Source organism: Mauremys mutica, chromosome 2, assembly GCF_020497125.1.
Source record: "Mauremys mutica isolate MM-2020 ecotype Southern chromosome 2, ASM2049712v1, whole genome shotgun sequence".
Lineage (NCBI taxonomy): Eukaryota > Metazoa > Chordata > Testudines > Geoemydidae > Mauremys > Mauremys mutica.
In genome coordinates, this window is record NC_059073.1 from 91,109,200 (window position 1) to 91,132,075 (window position 22,876).

Here is a 22,876-nt window from a genome sequence, read left to right on the forward strand (position 1 = left end):
GTTTTCAGGATCTGGTCATGAAGGGAAGGAAAGATGGGAGAGCTATGGTTGTAAGGGTAATGTAAATGCATTTCCATACTTTAAAATATTTGAGTTTTCTTTTGCTAGTTTTCCAAGAAATATTAAAGGACTAATTCAAGCTGACTTGGCTATGAGCATGAATTGAAATGAGAATTAATTGAAGTGCTGATAAAATGCAGCATATTCAGTTAGGGAAGTGTCTGCCACAGGAATGAGTGTGAGAGCCAATTTTACTTAGAGTGGTGATGCTTCCCAACCAAATTTAGGATTTTTGGATTGGCCGTCCCTATTTACTTAATCTGAGGGTTTCTCTTTGATGTTTTTTTCTTATTTTATTTTATTTCATTTTATTTTACTTTACTTTTCCTTTTATTATTTGTAGATCATTGCCACTTTCAGATCTTTGTTCACTAAATGGGTTAGTATAGGGGTCGGCAACCTTTTGAGAAGTGGCGTGCCAAGTCTTCAGTAATTTAAGGTTTCGCATCCCAGTAAGACATTTTACATTTACAGGGGCCCCCGACAGAACCCCAGACTGGCAGCGGACTGAGCAGGGCTGGCGGGAGGGACCTTGGCTGGCAGGGGCCGGCGGATGGAACCCTGGGCCGGCGGATGGAACCCCAGACCGGCAGTGGGCTTAGCAGCTCAGTGCACTGCTGGTCTGGGGTTCCGTCTGCCACCTGCGCTGCTGGTGAGGTTCCATCCGCCGGTACCTGCCAGCCGGGGTCCCGGCCCCGCTCAGCCTGCTGCTGGCCAGGGTTCTGTTCACCTAGGCCGGCAGCGGGCTGAGCGGGGCCGGCAGCCGATACCCCGGCTGGCAAGGGGCCGATGGCCAGAACCCCAGACCGGCGGGAGGTTGAGCAGCTCAGCCAGCTGATGGTCTGGAGTTCTGGCTGCTGGCTCCTGCCAGCCGGGGTCCTGGCCGTCGGCCCCACTCAGCCTGCTGCCAGCCTAGGATTCCGTTCACCCAGGCATGCAGTGAGCTGAGCGGGGCCGGCGGCCAGAACCTTGGCTGGCAGCAGCATGCCAGTTAAAATCGTCTCACATGCCACCTTTGGCACGCATGCTGTAGGTTGCCGACCCCTGGATTAGTATGTCAGCCAGCTGAACAGGAGAAAGCAAGCAGCTACGCAGACATTCTCTTCCCAACTACCTGAATTCCTTCTATCTTCCTGCCCCTACTGATCTAATTAAGAAGGCAAAGGGGTTACCAGTTACTGTACATGGCAGAGTATGGTCCTGAGCTTAATGGTATGAGGAGGAGGTCTGAGCAGGCAGGCTTAGAGAGAGGAACTGGTAAGACAGACAATGCCACCATGAAAGATTATACTTCCTGCTAGTATTGTTAGAGGATTGCTTTCTGCATTTAATCCATTGCTTGTACTGGGCCTTTAAGGAGGCGAGACAGAGGGGAGAATTTGTTTAGCAGGAGTGTGTTGAGTTATTTTTGTTCTGCTGTGTGACATCCTCAGAGCAACCTACAGACCCTGCCTTCTAACAATGGCAAATACAATCTTTAAAAAAAGGTAAAGTAAAAGTTAAAAATAAAACAAGGACAAACTACCAAAGATGTGATTAAACACTTGAGGGCTACCTTAGAATTCCAAAGCAAGTTTACAAGTAAAAATGATAATTTTACCATCTTAATATACTGAGAGAAGATCAACAGCACATTATCTATATTTACAAAATACTACATGCATTTATAAACATCACTGAGGATAGAAAAAATAAAAATCACCTAGAAAGGTGGAAAAAACACTAGTGCAGTTTAGGACTGCATGGTCAGAGGTAATACATCACAAGTTTATTCCCATCTCTATAAAGCTCCGGTGAAGCCACACCTGTAATATTGTGTTCAGTCAGAAGAAAGTGGGCAAACGATGGAATTTGAAGAGGAAAGACAAAAAAGACACAGACCAGTGTTCAAATTGGCACAAATAATATTATGTTCTACATTCATGTTTAGGAACTTTAAAAAGTGGTCTGATACTCAGAGCATATGCAGCTCACATTGAAATGAGTGGGAAATTTTTAGGTGCACAGCACCTTTGGAAGTCAGGCCATTTATTTAGGTGCCTAACTTTAGGCTCCAAATTCAAAATCTTTGATCCTAAATGTTAGATAATTCTGCTAAATGTTGACCAAGGGGAAATGCACAGTAAGCTGCACATATTGGAAGAGTAAGGAGGGGAAGGAATTCCTTAAGGTGGGACAAAGGGAGGTAAAATTAGGAGTAATCAGATGAATTTGAGGGCAGCAGTATTTAGGCAGAATATCAGGAAAAATTTCCTAATAATGAGTTTTGTTAAATAGTAGGATAGTCTCCTGAGGGTAATGAAGCGAATTCCCCATTATTTCAAACTGATGTTTTCAAACTGGATTCTACAAAGCACTAGAAGATATAGTTGGGGAACCTCTTGCACTGGAATTGGGGTACACTAGAGGACCTTAAGGAATTTTTCACCTCTTTCTTGATTCTATGAAATATCAAAGTTGTGACTACACATCAGTCTGAAAACAAGTTATTGACTTTATAGTTTTATTTGTATGATATACTTCTAAAATCTTTAAGTGCTTTATTCATGAGCATATTGTTCCAGTCAGCTGAGAGCTATGACAAAACTAGGAGTGCATACCCTCCTGACTGAAGAAAAAGTAACACAAATGTACTAAGTGTGGCAGCATGACATAGTGTATTTTTTTCTCCAACCTCCAGCTCACATAAATAATTGAAAATGGTTATTTCTGTCTGTGTGAGATTCTGTACTATAGTTGGCTAGTTTTCAGAATCTTATTAGTGTGCTAATATTTCCAGAGAAAGAAGGCCCAGAGAAGAAGAAAATGAAAAAGGAAACTGGAAGTAAGAAGTCGACACCAGTTAGCATTCTTTTTGGTTATCCGCTTTCGGAGCGCAAACAGATGGCCCTTCTTATGCAGATGACAGCTAGAGACAACAGTCCAGGTGATACCAACTACCACTGAGTTACTGTTTCTCTCTCTCCTCCCTATTAATCCCCCTCCACCTGTCAAATTCTTTCTTGTGTTTTTTAAAGCAAGCTTTGATTTAATCAAGCACTCTTCTGAATTTGCAATGCAAAATTCTTCTCATGGAAAATTTCATCTTTGTAGAAAACTGAATTTTCTGTCAAACACTTTGATGGAAAATTCCTGACTATCTTTAGTTATAATATACAAGGGTTCAGAGTAGCAGCCGTGTTAGTCTGTATCCGCAAAAAAAACAGGAGTACTTGTGGCACCTTAAAGACTAACAAATTTATTGTAGCATGAGCTTTCGTGAGCTAAAGCTCACTTCTTCGGATGTGATATACAAGGGGTTGTTTTTGGGTTACTCTGGTGACTGTAATTATGAATTTCCCATTTTTGAGTACTCCATCTCTCAGCTGTTACATTTTCATTGGGTTTGGTTTTTTGGGGTTGTTTTTTTTGTGTGTGTGTGGGGGAATTGCACTTAATATATTCTTACTAGTTTAGTGTACAATTCAACTCTCACTGAAGTCCATGGGAGTCTTAATATGAGGTGAAATTTATGGCCCCCTTGAAATCAGTGACAGAATTCCCATTGACTTAAATAGAGTCAGGATTTTCACCCAGGGGCTGGATCAGCTCCTTAGTGTCTAATGTTGTTTACAGGAATAAACTATAAAAATCATCCATCATAGGAGCTGTAATATATTTTTGTTAACATAACAATTTAACTTCCATTTTAACATAAGTGTTTATGAAGTTAATACTTTAACAAAGGTAATCTGAAGGTAAATGACTAAATTAACTTTCAGAATTTGGCGGTAGTTGATAAACCAAGTTGTTCTGTTGTGGTTCTAACCAGAGCTGTGAAGAGAAAGATATTTCCATTTTGTATAAGATTTTAATATTTCAAAATTTGGTTTCATTCTGATTTGGAAAAGAAATAAAAAATTTCAAAATTCTCCATGAAAGGGGATCCTGGAGAATCTGGTTCAGGAGCAGACTTTCTAGCTGGCTTCCCTGAAGCTGTGGACTCCAGAAGCCCTGGGGTCCTCAGCTCAAGGGCAGGCTGGCTGGCTACCTGGGAGCCACAGACCCTGAGAGTCTGGGCTGTTGAGAAGCCAGGAGCTTGGGAGCGGGTGCTTCCAGGGCTTCCCAGCTCCCTATCAGCCTACCTAGTGAGTTGCTGAGGAGCCTCAGAGCTTGGGAGCCAAGGCTTCCAGACTTCTAGGCTCTCAGCTGCCCAGCAGACAGGCTCCTGAATACACAGGAACCTGGAAGCCTCCCCAAGCTGCCAAAGAGTTGGGTGGGGAAGCTAGTGCCTTTTCCACTCAGCTTCTCCAGAACACTTCATCCTGTGCTCAGAGTACACTTTATCCAGTTCTCTGGAATTCAAGAAATTAGTTCAACTCTGGATTCGTCACAGGTTTCTTTATTGGCATACAATCAAACTACACTTGAATTGATCTGGCTCGAGTATAGGGGATGGGGACAGGTTATACCACACATCCAATTTACATAATCATGAATCAGCTTACATACATACTTACAGGTAGTAAGTTGGTTAATACATTGTATATCACATTTTATGATTGGTTACAATAATTAGTAGCCCAATCTATGTACACATCATGAACTGTTCACAAGCTGCAAAGTATGGTAGTAAGCAAAGCAAAGCTGCAAGCTTATCACACATTACTCTTCTTGCAATTTATTTATCTAACTACATGTTATTTACAAGGCCACTTATAAGTTTATGCTTCGTACAGTGTTAACTTCTGTTTCCTTACTTCCCTTCCTTACTACTTCTTACGTTGTTCATGCAAAGCCTACAGCTGGCAAGAAATCGGGCAGGTTTCCACTAAAAATCATGGACTGAACAGATGCTGGAGTTATGGCTTATTACAACAATTCGAAACCCACTAACCCTCTCTTTTTGTCCTATGAGTGCAGACGTGTTAAAAGGCCACTTTACCTTGAGTAATCCCTTACAATATGTGCTAACTACTTATCCTAAACAAGCTATTCCACCTTGCATTTTGCTGTGATGCTGAGAGTATCTTTCCCAGACCTGAAGAAGAGCTTTGTGTGGTTGGAAAGTTTCTCTGTGTGACTGGTGTCTCTCATCAACAGAAGTTGGTCCAATAAAAGATATTGCCTCACCCACCTTGTGTTTTCTGTCAGACCTTCACCAAAATTGTCTCCACAGCATGTTTTCTTTGAGTATTGCTGACCATCTTTAATTATAGTCTCATGATTTATGATATTTTCTACTTGAGTAGTACCTTCTGATTATTCTAGAACCATCTGTTATTTCAAATTGGTACATTTTTTCTGTTTTTCTTTTTTTTAATTATAAAGGATTTTTACTCCTGGAAGATGCTGAATTGACATTCCTGTAACCTGAAAACCACTATATCCACAAAACATCTATATTTTAGGCAGCAGTTATGCATGCTGTGTCACACTGCCTTACTTTGGGTTCCCATCTCTGTTGTTGAGAGGATAGTTCAGTGTCCATATACATTCAATTCTTCACCTCTCTGCTTAGAGACAGTGAGAAGATTTTGGTGAAGAAGACTTAGGGCCAGATTTTTTAAAGTATTTAGGTGCCTACTGGAATTTTCAAAAGTGCCCAAGAAGCTTAGGTACTTTTGAAAGTCCCACCAGGCATCTGTCTGCACCTTTAGACCTTTGAAATAAATACCTTTTGAAAATCTGGCCCTTAGCAATTTGTTTGGCCCTACTGGGCTAACTTGCTACATGTAGACCATTGAATAGTCATCAATTGGTAACAACTTAGTAAAATCACCTCTCATGGGAAATGGAGCCTTAGGTTGCTCTAAAAAGAGGCAGTGCTGAAGTTTTTTGAACAATATTACTAAACTCAGATATTGAATTCATCCAGTTCTATGGTATCATGAAATCTACTTGCAAGGAAGTGAGAGACTGTAGCAAATAGGAGGCCTTTGTACACCCCTTTTACCTTTGCTACATAACAAAGGAATATTGTGTTCCTGAAGGGATTACAGCAGGGGTGGGCAAACTTTTTGGCCTGAGGGCCACATCTGGGTGGGGAAATTGCATGCAGGGCCATGAATGTAGGGCTGGTGCATGGGGTTGGGGTGCGGGGTATGGGAGGGGGAGTGGTGTGCAGGAAGGGGCTCAGGGCAAGGGGGTTGAGGCACAGGAGGGGTGCAGGGTGTGGCAGGGGGCTCAGGTGCAGGAGGGGTGCGGGCTGTGGCAGGGGGCTCAAGGCGTTAGGGGTGGAGGAGGGATTTGGGGTGCGGGCTCCGACCTGGCGCCGCTTACCCTGAGTGGCTCTGGGGTGGCAGCAGCTGCGCTAAGGCAGGATCCCTGCTTGCCCTGGCCTCACGCCACTCCCGGAAGCAGCCAGCTTCACGTCCCTGTGGCCCCTGGGGGAGGGGGTGGCAGAGGGCTCTGCGCACTCCCCTCGACTGCAAGTACCTCCCCCAAAGCTCCTATTGGCCGCAGTTCCCCGTTCCCGGCCAATGGGAGCTGTGGGAGGCAGTGCCTGCAGGCAAGGGCAGCGCATGGAGCACTCTTCCCCCCTCCCCCCGGGGCCGCAGGGATGTGGTGCTGGCTGCTTCTGGGAGTGGTGCAAGGCCAGGGCAGGCAGGAGCCTGCCTTAGCCCCGTGTCGCCACAGGGGTGGCAATTCCCTGGGCCAGATCCGGCCCGAGGGCCATAGTTTGTCCACCCCTGGATTACAGGATATTTCCATAAACTATAGAATCTATTAAAAGACATGACCAATTGTGAACACTGAAATTTGAAGATAGTGAGAAAATAAAATAAAGCAAAAATTATCCAGCTACAAAATTTATATTGACTATTTTAAAACTTATTTTGTAGATTCCAACCTGCATCATCCTTTACAGACAACACCAACACAAAAGAAAACACCAAGCTCCTCATCAAGACAAAAAGACAAAGTTAATAAGAGAAATGAAAGAGGGGAAACTCCTTTACATATGGCAGCCATCCGAGGGGATGTTAAACAAGTTAAAGAGTTAATCAGCCTAGGAGCAAATGTGAATGTAAAAGATTTTGCAGGTAAGGTTGATATGCCTACATTTCATTAAAAGTCAGGGTTAGTCCCGAACTTGTTACTAGAGGTCAGACTTAATTCCAATTTAAATCTGATGTGAATTAATCCTGTAATTTAAAAATAATTACCAGAGGTCTCTCAACTTGTGCTATAGTGGTTGTGAAGGCAGCTGGGGTAGTTGGTGGGTGAGGCTGGATTTGTGTATATTTTTTTTTTATTATTAATACGAGCATTCAGAGGCCCCAGTTTTTATCAGGACCCTGTTATGCTATGCATTGTCTAAAACTAGGGGTATATATTTGAAGAACTTCTAATTGAAGATTATGAGCAATATATGATGGGGTGATGAGAGAGACCAGCAACTTATACCATTTTTATTTATTTATACTCTCTCTCTCTCTCTCTCACTTGTTGGTTTTTAGATAGTTTTTGTTATTACACTAAAAAGAGACTTTCCTTACCTGCTTCTGAGTCATGTATTTGAAGGAGGAGAGAGTAGTATATTTGCAGATCAGTTCAGTGAGGCTGTTTTGTACACAAGTGGCAAAGTGGAAGAAAGCACAATGATATTTGTAAGAGGCTGATGGCATTATTGGTGAGGCAGAACAGTAGGTAACATTTCATCAGCTTTGTCTTTATTGCTGATTACAGCTACTATTAAAATTTTGAATTTCAGTAGCACCTAGGAGCCCTAGTCATGGACCAGGACCCCATTGTACCAGTCATTGTACAACCACAGAACCAAAAGACGATCCCTGCTCCTTGTCTGAGTATAAGACAAGAGCCAATAGATGAATATAGGCAGATGGGAGTATAAGGAAAAAATGGTCAGCATGACAGGCAGTGGTTGTATCATACCTGCAGCCTAGTTGTTGGGGATTACAAAGAAACAGGTGGTTTTGGTCAGCATGATCATCAAGTGGTCTTAGCACACCAGCAGCCTAGTGTTTGTCATGGTTTTGTAGGCCTTGTGGAAAAGGAGAGTTTTAAGGAGGACAATGTGTTAGTTTTGCAGATGTTTATGGAGATCTTTTCCAAGCATAAGGAGCAATGTGGGAGAAAGCACAAAGATGCTTGTTTGAAAATGTAATAAGTGGATGATGGAGGCTGGTATTGGCTGATCAGAAACAGGATTTGGCATCTCAGTAGTGAGTCAGAGATGATAGGTAGGGTGGGGATAGGCCAGAAAGGGCCTTGAAAGTGAAGACAAGCTGCATATGTTTGTTGCAGTAGAGAGGAAGGAGCCAGTGGGAGGATGCAAAGAGAGAGGTGTGATGTGGTCAAAGCAATGGGCTAGGAAAATGATCCATGTAGCAGCATTCTGGTGGATATAAACCAGACAAGATTTTATCTCTTAAGGACAGAGAGAGGATGTTGTAGTAATCAAAATCAAGAGATGCCTGGGAAAGAGCTTTAGTAGTGTGGATGGACATGAAAGGTCGTATGTTAGAGATGTTTTGCAGAAAATCTGCAAGATTTAGATTTTTGCCTAGATGTGAGAACCTATATAGAGCTCTGAGTCAAGGATGATACCTGGATTACAAGCTAGAGTGATGAGCAGGATGGTGGTGTTGTCCACAACGATCGGGAAATGAGGTAGTGAGGTGAACTCTAGGGTGGAGGAAGATGGAGTTATGTTTTAGCCATGTTGATATTGAGCTGACAGCTAGACATCCACAAATTGATGTCAGACAGACACGGTGAAAATATAATTTGAACAAGAGAGAGGTCTGGAGGAGAAAGGGAGATGTGAGAGTCATCAGCATAGTGACAGTAGCTGAATTTGTGTTTGCCAGTGAGGTTACCCAGTGATAAGGTGTAGAGGAGACTAGAAGAGGCCAAGGACAGAGCCCTGTGGAACTTTCTCAGAAAGCTGGATGAGCGTTGAGGAGGATCCTCTGGTGGACATGCTGATGAAGTGATAATTAAAGGGGTAGGAGGAGAACCAGGGCAGGGCAGACTCACAGAAGCCAAGGCAGGCTGAGATTTTGAGAGGAGCATGGGCAACAGTGTCACAGGCAGCTGAAAAGTCAAGGAGACTGAGGATGGAGCACTGGTTTTGACGGTTGGCCAAGAAAAGGTTATTAGAGATTTTACTGAGAGCAGTTTAGGGGGAGGGCAGTGGGTGGAAACCATATTGGACAGGGTCTAGGTTTGATTTGGAAGAGCGGAACTGCATACAGCAATTGTAAACAATGGATGCAGTGATCTTATAGATGAAAGGGAGAAGGGAAATGGAGCGGTAGTTGGAGAGGCAAATCAAGTTGGCAAAGGATGTTTGTTTGTTTGTTTTTTTAAGATGGGGTGATTAAAGCATGCTTGTATTATAAGGGGAAAGATCCAGAGGAGAGTGAGAAGTTAAGGAGAAGAGAAAGGGAGGAGGTGAGAATGGGTGCAAGTCTCAAGAGACAGAATGGGGTCACTGGGGCAAGTGAAGGTGTTAGGGCAATGCAGATGAGAAATGTCCATTTCTGACAAGGAAGGAGGAAGAGAGAGCTGTAGGAGTAGAAAGGGAAGGTCAGATATCTTGCCAGTTTTCTGTTGGAAGAAATCTACAAGATTCCGCATGAGAAGAAAAGTGGAACCACTAGGAAAGGAGAGAGTCAAAGTAGGCAAAAGGGTGGCTGCAAGCATGAGATTCATTTACGTTAGAGAAGTAGTGTTATTTAGTTAGGCAAATAGCAGAACTGGAAGAGAAGAGAATTAATTTGTAGTGTACAAAATTGTCCGAAATAGATTGCGGTCCGTTAAGCTTGGTATTGAGTGAGGAAAAACAGGCAGGACCAGAATAACAGTGAAAAGCCAAGTGGCTGCGTTTATTTGGGGGATAATTACAACTTGGGCCGGGGGAGTAGGCAACTTTGGCTGGGATGGTATCAAAATTACAAACACAACCCAAAACACAGTAATAATACACTTTGTACTGCTCACCACACCACACCAAACAGGCAGACACACCAATCTTACAAGATAGGAATCGGGTTCGTCAGGGCGGTACCCGGTGCAACACAGAACAGAGACCCACGGACCACTGCCTCAGCCACCCTTGCTTTCACACTAAGGGTAACCCAGAGTGTGGTGCGGCTGCAGCTGGGCAGATTCCACTCACTCAGACCGCGGGGACGGGAACCCCTTGGTCTGCTAATCTCCAGGTGGAGACAGCTCCCAGATTCATTCACTCTGGACAAAGACAGAGCAGTGATTCACACACATAAAACAGTTTGCAATTAACAATTTACTAACAACTAGAACAATTATACAAGCTAGCTAAGCAATTGTGTAATTCTGAGCTCATTAATACAATCCTGATATCCTGAGTAGATACTTGGTACTGAGTTAGGGAGGGGAAAAACAAGAGGCTAGATAAGCTAACTGTCAGATATCAAAAAAACAAATACCGCACTCCAGGCGCAGCTGACCAGCAGAACAGACACCAGAAGCATGACTAGCTGACAGGGATCGGGTCCAAACGACAACGAATCCAAACGATATGACACGAGCGCGCTTTACCGGGAGGAGACCCTGGCCGAAAGGGCGATCAGGTCCTTCAGCTAACACGCGGATGCTCCACACAAATTTTGGGGGGAAACCTAGTTTTATTGAGAGGTCTCACTCCCTCGTGTCAACATCTGATTGGCTCCCTGGTCCCTCCTCCCTCCAGGCTCCGAGCAGTTGCCACCCCACGTCAGCAGGATTTGCACACGGCACACTGGAGTTGACAAGTAAACAAGCTTGACCCTTAGATGACTGGGTCCAAAAAGAGCGGGAAAGTGAGTCGCTGGGCAGGATTAACCTGACCTCCAGACGACCGGCCCAAAAAAAACGGATTGCCGGGCAGAATCAGGCCTTCACACACACAACTAGCCTGACCTTTAGATGGCCCAGCAGGAGAGAGAAAAAACAAAAACAGGAGAACATACACAGCCAGTGTTGCTGGGCAGGATTGAGTCTCCGCCCTCTCCTATATACAAGAACCTAGTCCAAGATGGAGGCAGTTCTGTCCTCTTAACAGGACAAGATGGCCATGGACCGACAATTGGCCATCCAAAGCCATAACTTCGTATCGGATTGCGACAAAAATCAGCCTGGTCATGGGATTTTTGCCAGAGACAGATATTAGGTGGGGAGTGGCAGGCCCTCTCAGAGGTCCAGAGAGGCCCAGGCCACTTCCAGCTTTTGAGGCCTCTAGCCATAATAAAAATAAAAAATGATGACACATGAAAACAAAAGAAGGCACCAAAAAAAAGTGAGACATAAATTGACTTTTTTTTTTTAATTTAACAAATGCTTTTCTAACCGCCTTCTGTGCAAATGCACTAACTATTAAGGAAAAATCTAACTTTCATGCAGTGTCACAGTTGATATTGAGCATGGCAAACCCATTCAACACTCTTAACCCATAGTTGAACGGTGATAGTTTGTTACCTGCTTCAACACGTTGAAGGTACGTTCACCTGAAGCCACTGATGCAGGCAAACTGACAAAAATATGCAATGCGATTGTGATATTAGGAAACACCCGAGAGAGTCCAAGTTTGAGTATTTCTTGAAGCAATTCCTTTAGCTTGCAATCCAATTTAAAGTTTGTGGAATATATTCGTTTGAGGAAGATGATCTTGTCTGAAATTTCTTTGTTGTACTGTTGCTGACATTGTTCAGCTTCAGAAAGTAGATCTTCATTACTCAGTCTGTTGAACTGCCAAAGAAACCCAAAAAGGGTACAAATTAGTCGCAGTGACTCAAATCGATGTGTAAGACCTGTTTGAATAGAGTCAATGATGACAAGGAAGACATTGACCCTATAATGCTGCTCTGCATCGGATTCAGGTAAATTGCAATTGGTGGAGAACTCAGATGAAATGCCAATATTCTGTGCTACTAATTTGGACTCAGTCAGGATCGCATCCCATTGTTCATGAATCTGTTGAATGTCATTGATAAGACTTTCAAAGTTATCCCTCTCAACAGCAAGTGTAGCATTGCATGCTTCAATTACCAGATTAGTTTGGTGGATCATTGTAAGTAGTTTTATCCACAAAGATGACATCCGAATGCATTCAAATTTGGATATGTGCTTCTGAATAGACTGAAGTTCAGTTCGAGCCTGTGCAGTGAGATTGAGAGATTAAAGCTCATTTAAAGCCTTTCTCACTGAATTCAAATGCCGCGCAACTGGATGAACACAGTCAATCTGTGCAGACTCTCTAGTTTTGGACATTGAATGCAGTGAAACAGGAAGATATTGTTTCAGAATTTCCCACCTTTGTGGACTGTGACAGGGTCAGGCCAGATGGCTACAGGAGAGTGATAGAAGGTAGAAATATTAGCCCCAGATTAAGCGGGTCCCTTTCCCCTGAGTAAGATAATGGGCTATTCCAGAACAATCAGGAAGTTGCTGGAACCAATTAAGGCAGGCAGGCTAATTAGGACACCTGGAGACAATTAAGAAGCCACTAGAATCAATTAGGACAGGCAGGCTAATCAGGGTACCTGGTTTTAAAAAGGACGTCACTTTAGTTAGTAAGGTGCATGCGAGGAGCTGGGAGCAAGAAGCGCGCAAGAAGCTGAGAGTGAGAAGGCATACTGCTGGAGGACTGAGGAGTACAAGCCTTATCAGAAATCAGGAAGAAGGTCCTGTGGTGAGGATAAAGAAGGAGTTGGGAGGAGGCCATGGGGAAGTAGCCCAGGGAGTTGTAGCTGTCACAGGAGACACTGTAGACAGCTTCAATCCACAGGGCCCTGGGCTGGAACCCAGAGTAGAGGGCGGGCCTGGGTTCCCCCCATCCCCTCAACTCCCTATTTGATATAAGAAGAGTTGACCTGGACTGTGGGTCCCACCTGAGGGGAAGGTCTCTGGCCTACCCTCCGAACCACTAGGTGGGCCAGCAGAGACTGCGGGGATTGTTCTCCTTTTCCCCATGCTGGCCAGTGATGAGGTTAGCTGAGTGAACGGCAGGTTTGAGCCACTGGCAAAAGTGGCCAAACTGAAGGCTGCCGTGAATCTCTGAGGTGAGCAAATCTGCCAATAAGCGCAGGACCCACCAAGGCAGAGGAGGAACTTTGTCACAACTGCCACTGAAGAGATTGTACATTTGCTGAACCGTTCCAAAGTAAGTAATTGCCTCCTTGCATGATTCAGCACAGTCAACACCTAGAAGGTTTAGTATGTAGTTTCCACAGCTGGAGAAAATACAGTTTCAATTATGTTCAAGCAGAACTGCTTGTACACCTTTGTACTTCCCAGCCATATTAGATCCATTGTCATAGGCTTGACCAATGCAGACTTGAAAATTGAACTTAAAACCTTCTAGAATTGCTAGTACTCGAGCACCAATTTCTCTTCGTTTTTCTCGTAAAATTATCAAACAAAATAAACCTTTCTTCAATTGAAAATTGAGCTGTCTACAATCTTACCATATCGAATAACCATAGTAGTCTGTTCTTTGTGAGAACAATCTGGAGTGGCATCAACAATGATTGAAAAATACTTGGATTTCGAATCTCATCAATAATTGTTGTTTGTACGAATGATCCACATAGCTCAATAAACTCGTTTTGTATGTGTATTGAGAGATAATGGACTTGCATGCGCTTTTGACTCTCTTGTGATTCTCGAACACGTTTAACATCCTCCGATAAAAGTGGGTCATATTTGCTTAGGAGCTCAACTATGCCTAGAAAGTTTCCATTTGCACGATCACCAATACATTGACTGGAACCAAAGAAAGCCAATCCCCACTCAAAAAGAAAAAGGATGACATTCAGGATGCGCTCAAGAAGTTTTTTCCAGTTATTAGTTTCTGTAGAGAGTTCCGTCAAGAGTTAATTCTCAAATGAACTTTCAGCTGATGCTGCCCTATTGGCTGATTTCCATGCAACGTAGTTTTCTTCGTGTGACGTTGAACTCTCATGTGGTGGTATTTGGTCTTTCAACTTCCTCCAACCTCTGTTGATGCTCCATCCTGATTGATCAAGGAGAACTGATGCATTTGCAGCACTTTTGTTCAAAATGAAGCAGGGTGCACAGTACAGAGATTGTTTTTCCGTTCTCTAGCATAACCAGTCTCTTGCGCAGTTCTCCCCTTTTGGAAGAGTTTTTGTCAGCAGACAAGTAGGGAAAGCACAATTTTGTGGAATGTTACTTGGAATTTCAAAACAACTAATTTGAAGAAAAAATTGCATTTGGGCAGCATTGTTCTTGTCAGTAATTCCAATGTTAGTCACAGTCAAACCTGTACTACTCATGAATTGCTCTTGCTACATAAGATCTACATCTTCATGTTGCTGTTGAGTTTCTTGATCGTACACAGGATCTTCTGCTGCATCCGTTATTGTTGGCACATCTCCTTCTTGACTGCTATCCTCATGTTCAGGTATTGGCATTGAAATATCACCTGTTGCAGTTGCGGAGTTTTCATTATCTGTAGCATTGTTTGTTGGGTAAGGTGTGTTTTCCAGTGGTTTGAGAAATGAAGGTATGGGCTTTGAGCTCTTAGCTGCTGCTTCACTCATTTGTTTTCACTGTCTCTTGCTTGCACCACTTTCAAATCTCCTCTTCATAGTGATCTATCTGGTCAATATGTATCCTATCCACACTTGAAATATTCTGCTGTAAATAAGTAGCTTATCTACACTTGAAATCTTCTACTGTAAACATGTACACAAATGCTGAATGGTACACAAATACTGAAAAGACTTAAAACGAAGGAATACTAATTAAGAATACAAAATGAAACAGTCAGACAGGTTATTATCCTTATCACTGAATCAAAACTTAAGCACGCAAAATATAATATAACAGGATGAGCTGAAAACAAAGGGATGACATATATAGTAAACACAGACACGGATATAGACAGAGGGATAATGTGCAAAAATTTCAAACGTGCGTCCTCACAAAATTCACTGTGCAAGATTGTCCTCACAAATTTTCACCTTGAATCTGGGCCTACAGACTACAAATGCCTATGATGATGGCCAAGCTACTAAGTTAGGGCTCAACCAACCAACTAGTCACCTCTTTTAGCTACTATATGACGATAATAATGAGGAGTTCTCACAAATAAAAAAATTCCTTAGTCAACTAGACGTAAACCTATAAAGACACTAAAATGTAACAATTCTCTGCCTTTCACCACGCACTTGATCCAGCACCAGCCACTAGTAGTGGTTTGTTTATATAATCAGCTGATCTCAGAGGACATGTTCATCACGGTCTAATTTTGTGCCATCAGAACTGATATATTTTAATTTATATTTATAAACATTTGTAACTCTTTAATATGACAAAATCTGTATCAGTTAACAAAAAAATTGTCTTTTACCAAATCACATCTCTTATTTGCTTAAATTTGCAGCTCTAAGCTGAGAGTGTGTGTCACATTTTGGTCCGATAGGGATGCGCATAAAAACAAGTTGCAAAACTTATCAAATGCCAAAAAATTAACAAGTGTCTAAATTTGAGGCCCCCTTTGAGCTTGAGGCCCAGGCTAAATGGCCCTTCAGGCCCCCCCTCTGATTGGCCCTGGGAAGGAGTGGGGAGCTAGGGATGGGAGGTTGGTAGGACAGACTTTGTGATGGGAGATGGGAAAAAGAGTCAAGGGTGAAGGAGATTGGTCCCTGGAAAGAATCAACAGCCATATCAAGCGAGAAGAGGGCTAAGAACAGATGAGAAGTCATCAATACTGATGGACTGGCAGTCACAGAAAGGCCAAGTATGGGGCGTGAGGGGAGGCTCTTGGATGATGCTGAAAAGAGGCCAGCTGATGGTTGGAGAGGGGTAACTCAGCAACAGAGAAATCTGAGAGAGGGGGAGTGAGCACTGCTTGGTGAAGACCAAATAAAGTAAATTGCCCTTTGGTGAATGGGAGAGTTGAACTAGGGCTGCAGGTTGAATGAAGAAGTGAGGTGGAGAAAATGTGCAGCCTTGGTGGCAGATGGGTTAGTAAGATGGATCTTGAAGTCCCTGATTATGAGAATTAATGTTAGTGGCTTTAAGAAATATCAGGAAATATTTTTTTTTGTTTATTTGTCAGTAGCTTATCTAGAATGATTGATAAGGGGTAGGTGCTATTCACACCTGTACTCAAAAATGTGAAAGCTGTCAGTCATTACTGTTGCATGTTCAGTTACTGTAGAAGAACAGAGATTGGCAATTAGCATAAGCAAACTTCTTAAGGTGGAGGTTTGTTGTAATTCCAAATGGAGTCTTATTCAGTCATTTGCATATAAATCAAATAATGTGTCTAAAATATTTATTTACCAGGAAGGAGTGAGGTGTATAATTAGGGTGGTGGTTTCTGATCAGATTCTCAATTTTGCCATAAACTTGCATTGTGAGCTCCGTTCTCAGTCTAATCTTAGTAAATATAGGATGCTTACCTTCTATAATGTGTTTAGTGTGAGGCTTAACATTTATAAAACATATTTTGATCTTGAGACGGAAGGTGTTACAGTAGTGCCACGTTATGTATATAAAGTCCAGTATAGCACAGGAATTTGCTTAGGAGATAGCTATAGATATAGATATATCTATCTACACATACACACATGCACAAAACTTTGAAATGACCCACATAACAATTATGTTTTGTGCTGATGTTTTCAAGTGGTTTGTTTGGTTAAAAACAATATATTAATATTATAAGATCAAAAATTAAACATGCTGACTTCCATGATTACAGGTTGGACTCCACTTCATGAAGCTTGTAATGTTGGTTATTATGATGTTGCTAAGGTTCTGATAGCAGCAGGTGCAGATGTGAACACACAAGGACTGGATGATGATACTCCACTTCATGATTCTGCTAGCAGTGGGCATAGAGATGTAAGTATGCTTTAGGGAAAAAATAAGTAAATATCTGTAGGTGCAAATGTTGAATCTGGTGTAGTTTCTACCGAATGACCATGTAATCCTGATTCTGCTCTTTGTGACATCTTAAAATCTTTTGTCTTGCTTTTTGCCGTTGTCAGTACTCGACAGATCTTTTGTCCTACTCTCTGTTTCAAAAAATGTAGAAAGACTCTAAAAGCTATTGAATGGAAGCAGGTTAAAAAGCAAGATTTTTTTCCTAAGGCTTTTTCTCCTGTGTGTTTTTCAACAGAAAACAACTTCTAAACTACACTGTAGCTTCTAGTGAATATTTAAAATTGATACTTTATAGAGTATTTTTATAGTATTTCATCCATTTATTTATGGACTTATGTATGGAGCTAGATAAGCATTTCTCCTGATACTCTTAAGAATTAAATACTTGCTGTCAAGTGCTGAAGGAAATTGAAATTATTTCTGTAGGTTTACAGCCATCTATTTTCTCCATCATTTCTGGATTTGTGTTTTTTATTTCTGTGCAGGATTTCTGCAGACTAGATGCTCCAGTAATTGATCATTTATTTGTTAGCACTTAAAATAAGGATTATTAATAAAGCTATGTGCTTTGATCACTGTACGAGACTAAAAACATAGATCATCTGTACATCAGACGGGTTACATTCTAAACAAGACAAGGTACATTGGGAAATCTAGAGTAGAAAATGACAAGTTTTTTTGCTATATTATAATTATTGACTTCCTTCTTGTGGGTATCATGGCAGAAGAGGGCCTTCAGAATGGAACTGAATGAAGAAAGGATAGTGGCTTGGAAAACAGAAAATAGAGCATTCTAGGCACGTAGGACCTGGATGGACAAAGTCACCAAGATAGTTGTGGAAGAAGTGTACAAAAGGGGCAAGAAAGCTTCCATCATTAAAGGAATTAAGGGGATCATGTGATAAGAAACAAGTTCAGAGATGCATGAGCCAGGGCAGAATTATATAGGTCTGTAAGGTAAGGACAAGAAGTTTTAAACTGGAGGGATTCAAAAAGGGCTGGTGATGTGATTAGATCAATAGGCAAGGAAGATAATTTTAGACAAGATTTTGTAGCTGCCTCTTGCTTGTTCAGTGCTTTCTGTTTTGTTACAAAAAGTATTTTGGAATGAGAAAGAAATTATCTTCCAAATGAGTGATGGCAACAACATTTTTAAATCTTCCTATTAGTTCATCTACTTGAGAGAGCTGAGCAGGAATCACAGCTGTCCAGAAATTCATTTTACAACTACTGAATTACATAAGGACAAACTTTTCTTTTTTCATGTTGTACCTCTAAACCCGGTTATAGAATATAGACTTTTACAATTTACTGATTTTATTATATAGTGTAATTTGGGGGTTTTGTCCATGTGGTTCAGATGGCCCACATCTTGCCCCCACTGATTTTGTCTGGCCTGTTCATTTGTTAATCACAAGTTAAATTTCAAGTCTTATGCATGAAAAAAAATATGCTAGCCCAGGGGTAGGCAACCTATGGCACTTGTGCCGAAGGCGGCACACGAGCTGATTTTCAGTGGCACTCACACTACCTGGGTCCTGGCCACCGGTCCAGGGGGCTCTGCATTTTAATTTAATTTTAAATGAAGCTTCTTAAACATTTTAAAAACCTTATTTACTTTACATACAACAATAGTTTAGTTATATATTATAGACTTATAGAAAGAGACCTTCTAAAAACATTAAAATGTATTACCGGCACGCGAAACCTTAAATTAGAGTGAATAAATGAAGACTCGGCACACCACTTCTGAAAGGTTGCTGACCCCTGTGCTAGCCAATCACTTCTTTCGCACCAGTTACAGCTACGAAGTTCTTGAGCCTCAAGCAACACCGAAAGGCTTATGTTGATACTGCCTACTGCCATTGCCTGTCCTACAGATCACAGCTGCTGCTGTGTGCTGGGTTGGTACCTTGTTTACCTGCATGTTCAGTTGTCAGCTCCTCTGCTGTCTCCCATAAGCACTCAGGGAGAGCTCAATAGTTCCAGGAAGAAGTGCCAACTGCTCAGATCTGGCTGCCAAATAATGCAGGATATTGAAAGGGTCGGAAGAGAAAGAGAGCGCTTGTTAATGTTGGAAGGAGAGGAGAGTTCTGGCGGGAAGGTATGAGACAGCCATCAGTTATGGAGAAGAGGAATAGGTCATGGCATGGGAATGCATGCTTGGTAAAAATATCTCACTGTGCTGCTTTGTCTGATTCAGTTAGTTAAAATTGTTGTTAGAACCTCTTTTCAATTTGAAAACAAGTACATTTTTACTTAATAAAAAGTTACGGTCCTCCAGTTTTTCATCATCTTATAGCAGTGGCTCACAACCCTTTTCTTCCTAAAACCCAAAAACCACCAGTGGCCTTTTGTCACTACACTTCTTGAAGTGACACTTCCTCTTCCTCAGACCAGAGTACTGTGCAGATGGGTCGAGGAGAGTAAGGGAGAGCTCAGGAGATGCAGCTGGGTGAGTGCGAGCAGGGCTGGAGCAGAGGGGACAAGAGGGAAGAGCGGCTCCTTCCTTTGCACCCCCTGCTGTTGCTAGGTCCAAATAACTGAAGACATTTTAATTGTGTGGGGAGGGGGTACATTTTTTCTCCTTAATCTGATGGGCTACATCCCATTTCAGCAGGTAGTATGCAACCCAGAAGACCAGTTCTGCAATCTGGGCCTCTGTAGGTAAAAGGTTGGAGCACTCTGTTATGTCATTACAGTTCACAGAGCCCATGTCAAATTGGAGATTATTACTCAGGAAGTCAAAAATGAGGAAGAATGCACAGTTAATGTTTGTATTTATTTTGTGGGTCACTTCTTAGCTCTTACAAAATGTAAAAACCAAGTTATCACATTGCAGATTGTGAAGCTGCTACTTCGACATGGTGGAAATCCATTTCAGGCCAACAAACATGGGGAGAGACCAGTTGATGTAGCAGAAACAGAAGAACTGGAACTGCTACTGAAAAAGGAGGTGCCTATTTCTGATGATGAAGACAGTTGCTCAGGTTAGAGAGTTAAACCTTAATTGCACTGTACTAGAAAAATGCATTATAAATAACCTCTTTTATATTTTTTGATAAAAGAATATAGATTTGTTCACCTCAACTTGCATGTTTTGACTGTCTTTTAGTAATGATAGCTAGTACAGTTTATTAGAGGAAGAGTTTGTAGCAACACCTGTAGTTAAGGTTGTCTAACACTTTTTTTTCATTTTAAGACCCTGTTTTTACATGCTGATTAGTGTATTCAAGTAAAACAATTATTGGTGTGCTATAAGAACCTAGATAGACAGTTATACCGTAAAGGGAGTATATAACTCTGTGATTTTTTTCTGATCTTTTCAGTTGGCTCAAAAAAGCTTAAAAATGCAAGTCATAGGAAGGAGGAAAGAACTTTTTATTTCAGTTACATAATAACGTGATGTTTGTTTCATATCCCTTTAAAAAAAAAAAGGCCTAGTTTACACTGGGGGTTTAGTTGAGTTGACACATGCTTTTTGATGCACTGTACATAAGCCATAGTAATAGCATACATGCAGAATGGCTATGCCTTCTTTCAATTTGCATCATCTGCGAGAGCTTCTTGTATACTAAACGCATGGCATTCTGGCAGGGTATCCCATGTGCCTTTGCTTTGCTGCTGAGCAGTGTGCATTCTGGGATTTTTCTTGTGTGCACTGTGGGGTGCATAGCAGAAGCCAGTGTAATTCTGGGACTTGGGTCAAATTTTTTAAAAGATCCCATGATTCTGATCTGCTTCATGCTTCATCTCTTTATGGGTGGGCTAATGCCATTTTTGAATTGCTGTTAGCCAGCATGGACCCAACAATCCTTTGCACCGCTTTGCTGGCAACTATGAATACACAGAGGCTGCTTGGGCTTATTGGAGCTCTTGAAGCTGAGTGGCTTCAATTTTGGACTTCACCTTCAGCACCACCAAACAGATGATGTTACTACAGTAGCAGCTTCAGCAGCAGAGAAGGGAGGAAGAAGGTGATGACACTGAGGAACTGCTACTACAGGAAAGGTTCCTATATCAGCTTCACACAGTGCACCACTGTTCTGGCCTAAGGATTGGTGGAAGACTATTGTTCTGAAGACTTGGAATTAGCACTAGTTGCAAGAGAATTTCAGGATAGTAAAGGCAACCTTTTTTTAGATCTGTGCTGAAGTAGCCCTGAAACTGCTGCAGCAGCAGCGTGCCAATGTATGGTGCCCCATCCCATTGAGAAGTGGGTCGTCAGTGCAATTGGGAAGCTGGCCACTCCTGCATGTTACTAGTCCATAGCAACGCAATTTGGTACAGGGAGATTGACTGTTGGGGCCATGGTCATGCAAGGATGTGATGCCATGTGTAAGATACTGTTGCATTGGGCTATAAAGCTTGGTAATGGTCAGGAAATTATTGATGAATTTGACACATGGGGTTCCCAGACTGTATTGGATTTTGATGGGACCCATGTGCCTATTGTTTGCCCTCCTCATGAAGGATCAGAGTTGATCAATAGAAAAGGGTATTTCTCCAGGATCTTCCCAGAACATGGTTGAGCATCATGGAAGGTTCACAAACAAAAATGCTGGGAAGGTCCATGATGCTAGGATATTTCAGAATTCAGCTTTGTTTACCTTAATGAATAAAAGAGAGTTTGCCCCCAGGATCACTATGGACACCAATGGCATGGAGATTGCTCTGCTCATCCTGGAAGACCCATTTAATCCTCTGCTTCCCTGGTTAAGGAAGCCATTTAGGGTACATCTACATAGCAGTTAAACACCCGTGCTTGGCCTGGGTCAGCTGACTTGGACTCACAGGACTCAGGCTGCGGGGCTGTAAAATTGGTGTGTAGATGTTCAGGCTTGGACTGGAGCCCAATCTCTGGGACCCTGAAAGTCAGCTGACCCAAGAAGCTGCGGTCATGCCACAGGTCTTTTATTCCAGTGTAGATGTTCACTTACAGGCCACTTGGACTGAAGGAAGGAGCTATTTAACTATTACCTCAGTAGTTGCAGCATGACAGTTGAGTGTGCTTATGAGCTAGGTTAGAAGCTACAGAAAAAAACTTGCTTAAGATTGTAGCCGCATATTGTATTTTGCACAATATTGTGAGACTAAGGGAGAAAGCCTCAATGATGAGTGGTGGGCTGAGATGCAGAGACTTGCTCAGAGGTTTGAGCAGCCATCAAGACATCCACTGAAAAATGGAAATAGCCAGGATAATTGTCAGGGATGCCTGTTGCTCTTGCTTTCAGGCCTGAGACTCAGAGCATTTAAATTGTGCAGCTGTATATCCAGCTTTTATCCTGGTGAGAGGGGCAAATGCATTGTGAGCATTACAGTGTCTTCGATGGGGTGGTACAAGTAGCACATTAAAAAGCAACAAAGAGTCCTGTGGCACCTTATAGACTAACAGATGTATTGGAGCATAAGCTTTGACGAAGTGGGTATTCACCCACAAAAGCTTATGTTCCAATACATCTGTTAGTCTATAACGGGTCCCCAACCAGGTGCCCATGGGTGCCATGGCGCCCCCAGGGGCATCTAAATGCACCCACGTCCTGGCTGGCGATCGAGCATCCGCTGAAATGTCGCCGACAAGCGACGTCATCCAGAGGCGTCACTGCCGAAATGCCGCCAAATTCTTCTCAGAGAGCAAATGGACCTAAGACCCACAGGATAGATGCAGGGAGAGGAAAGGAAAATAGGTAGATGGGTATGTGTCCTCCATGAAATGGGCTTTTAAACAGTGAATGGTTGGGGCATTAGTATGAGACATTAGCCGACTGCCTGGCCAGACCAACCACCATTTTGAAAACATGTAGAGGGATGGGGGGAGAATAGACAGTGTAGTCCAAGGAATCGAGGAAGGCAAGGGCTGGAGACTCAGAGAGGCTCCTACCTCAAATCTGCCAAAAATGGCTGTGGTCATGGGGCACCGGGAACAGAA

General features: G+C 42.5%; 1 protein-coding gene across 2 annotated transcripts in view; it reads left to right on the forward strand.

Moving 5' to 3' along the window:
* Positions 1–22,876, forward strand: part of ANKRD12 (ankyrin repeat domain 12) — a 120,185-nt gene that overhangs the window by 59,634 nt on the left and 37,675 nt on the right. For both annotated transcript variants that reach the window (XM_045003048.1, XM_045003049.1), the window contains 4 exons: positions 2,840–2,986; positions 6,885–7,085; positions 16,763–16,905; positions 19,790–19,937. In XM_045003048.1, coding sequence (XP_044858983.1) covers positions 2,840–2,986; positions 6,885–7,085; positions 16,763–16,905; positions 19,790–19,937 — 639 coding nt within the window. The remainder of the gene's footprint in view (positions 1–2,839; positions 2,987–6,884; positions 7,086–16,762; positions 16,906–19,789; positions 19,938–22,876) is intronic.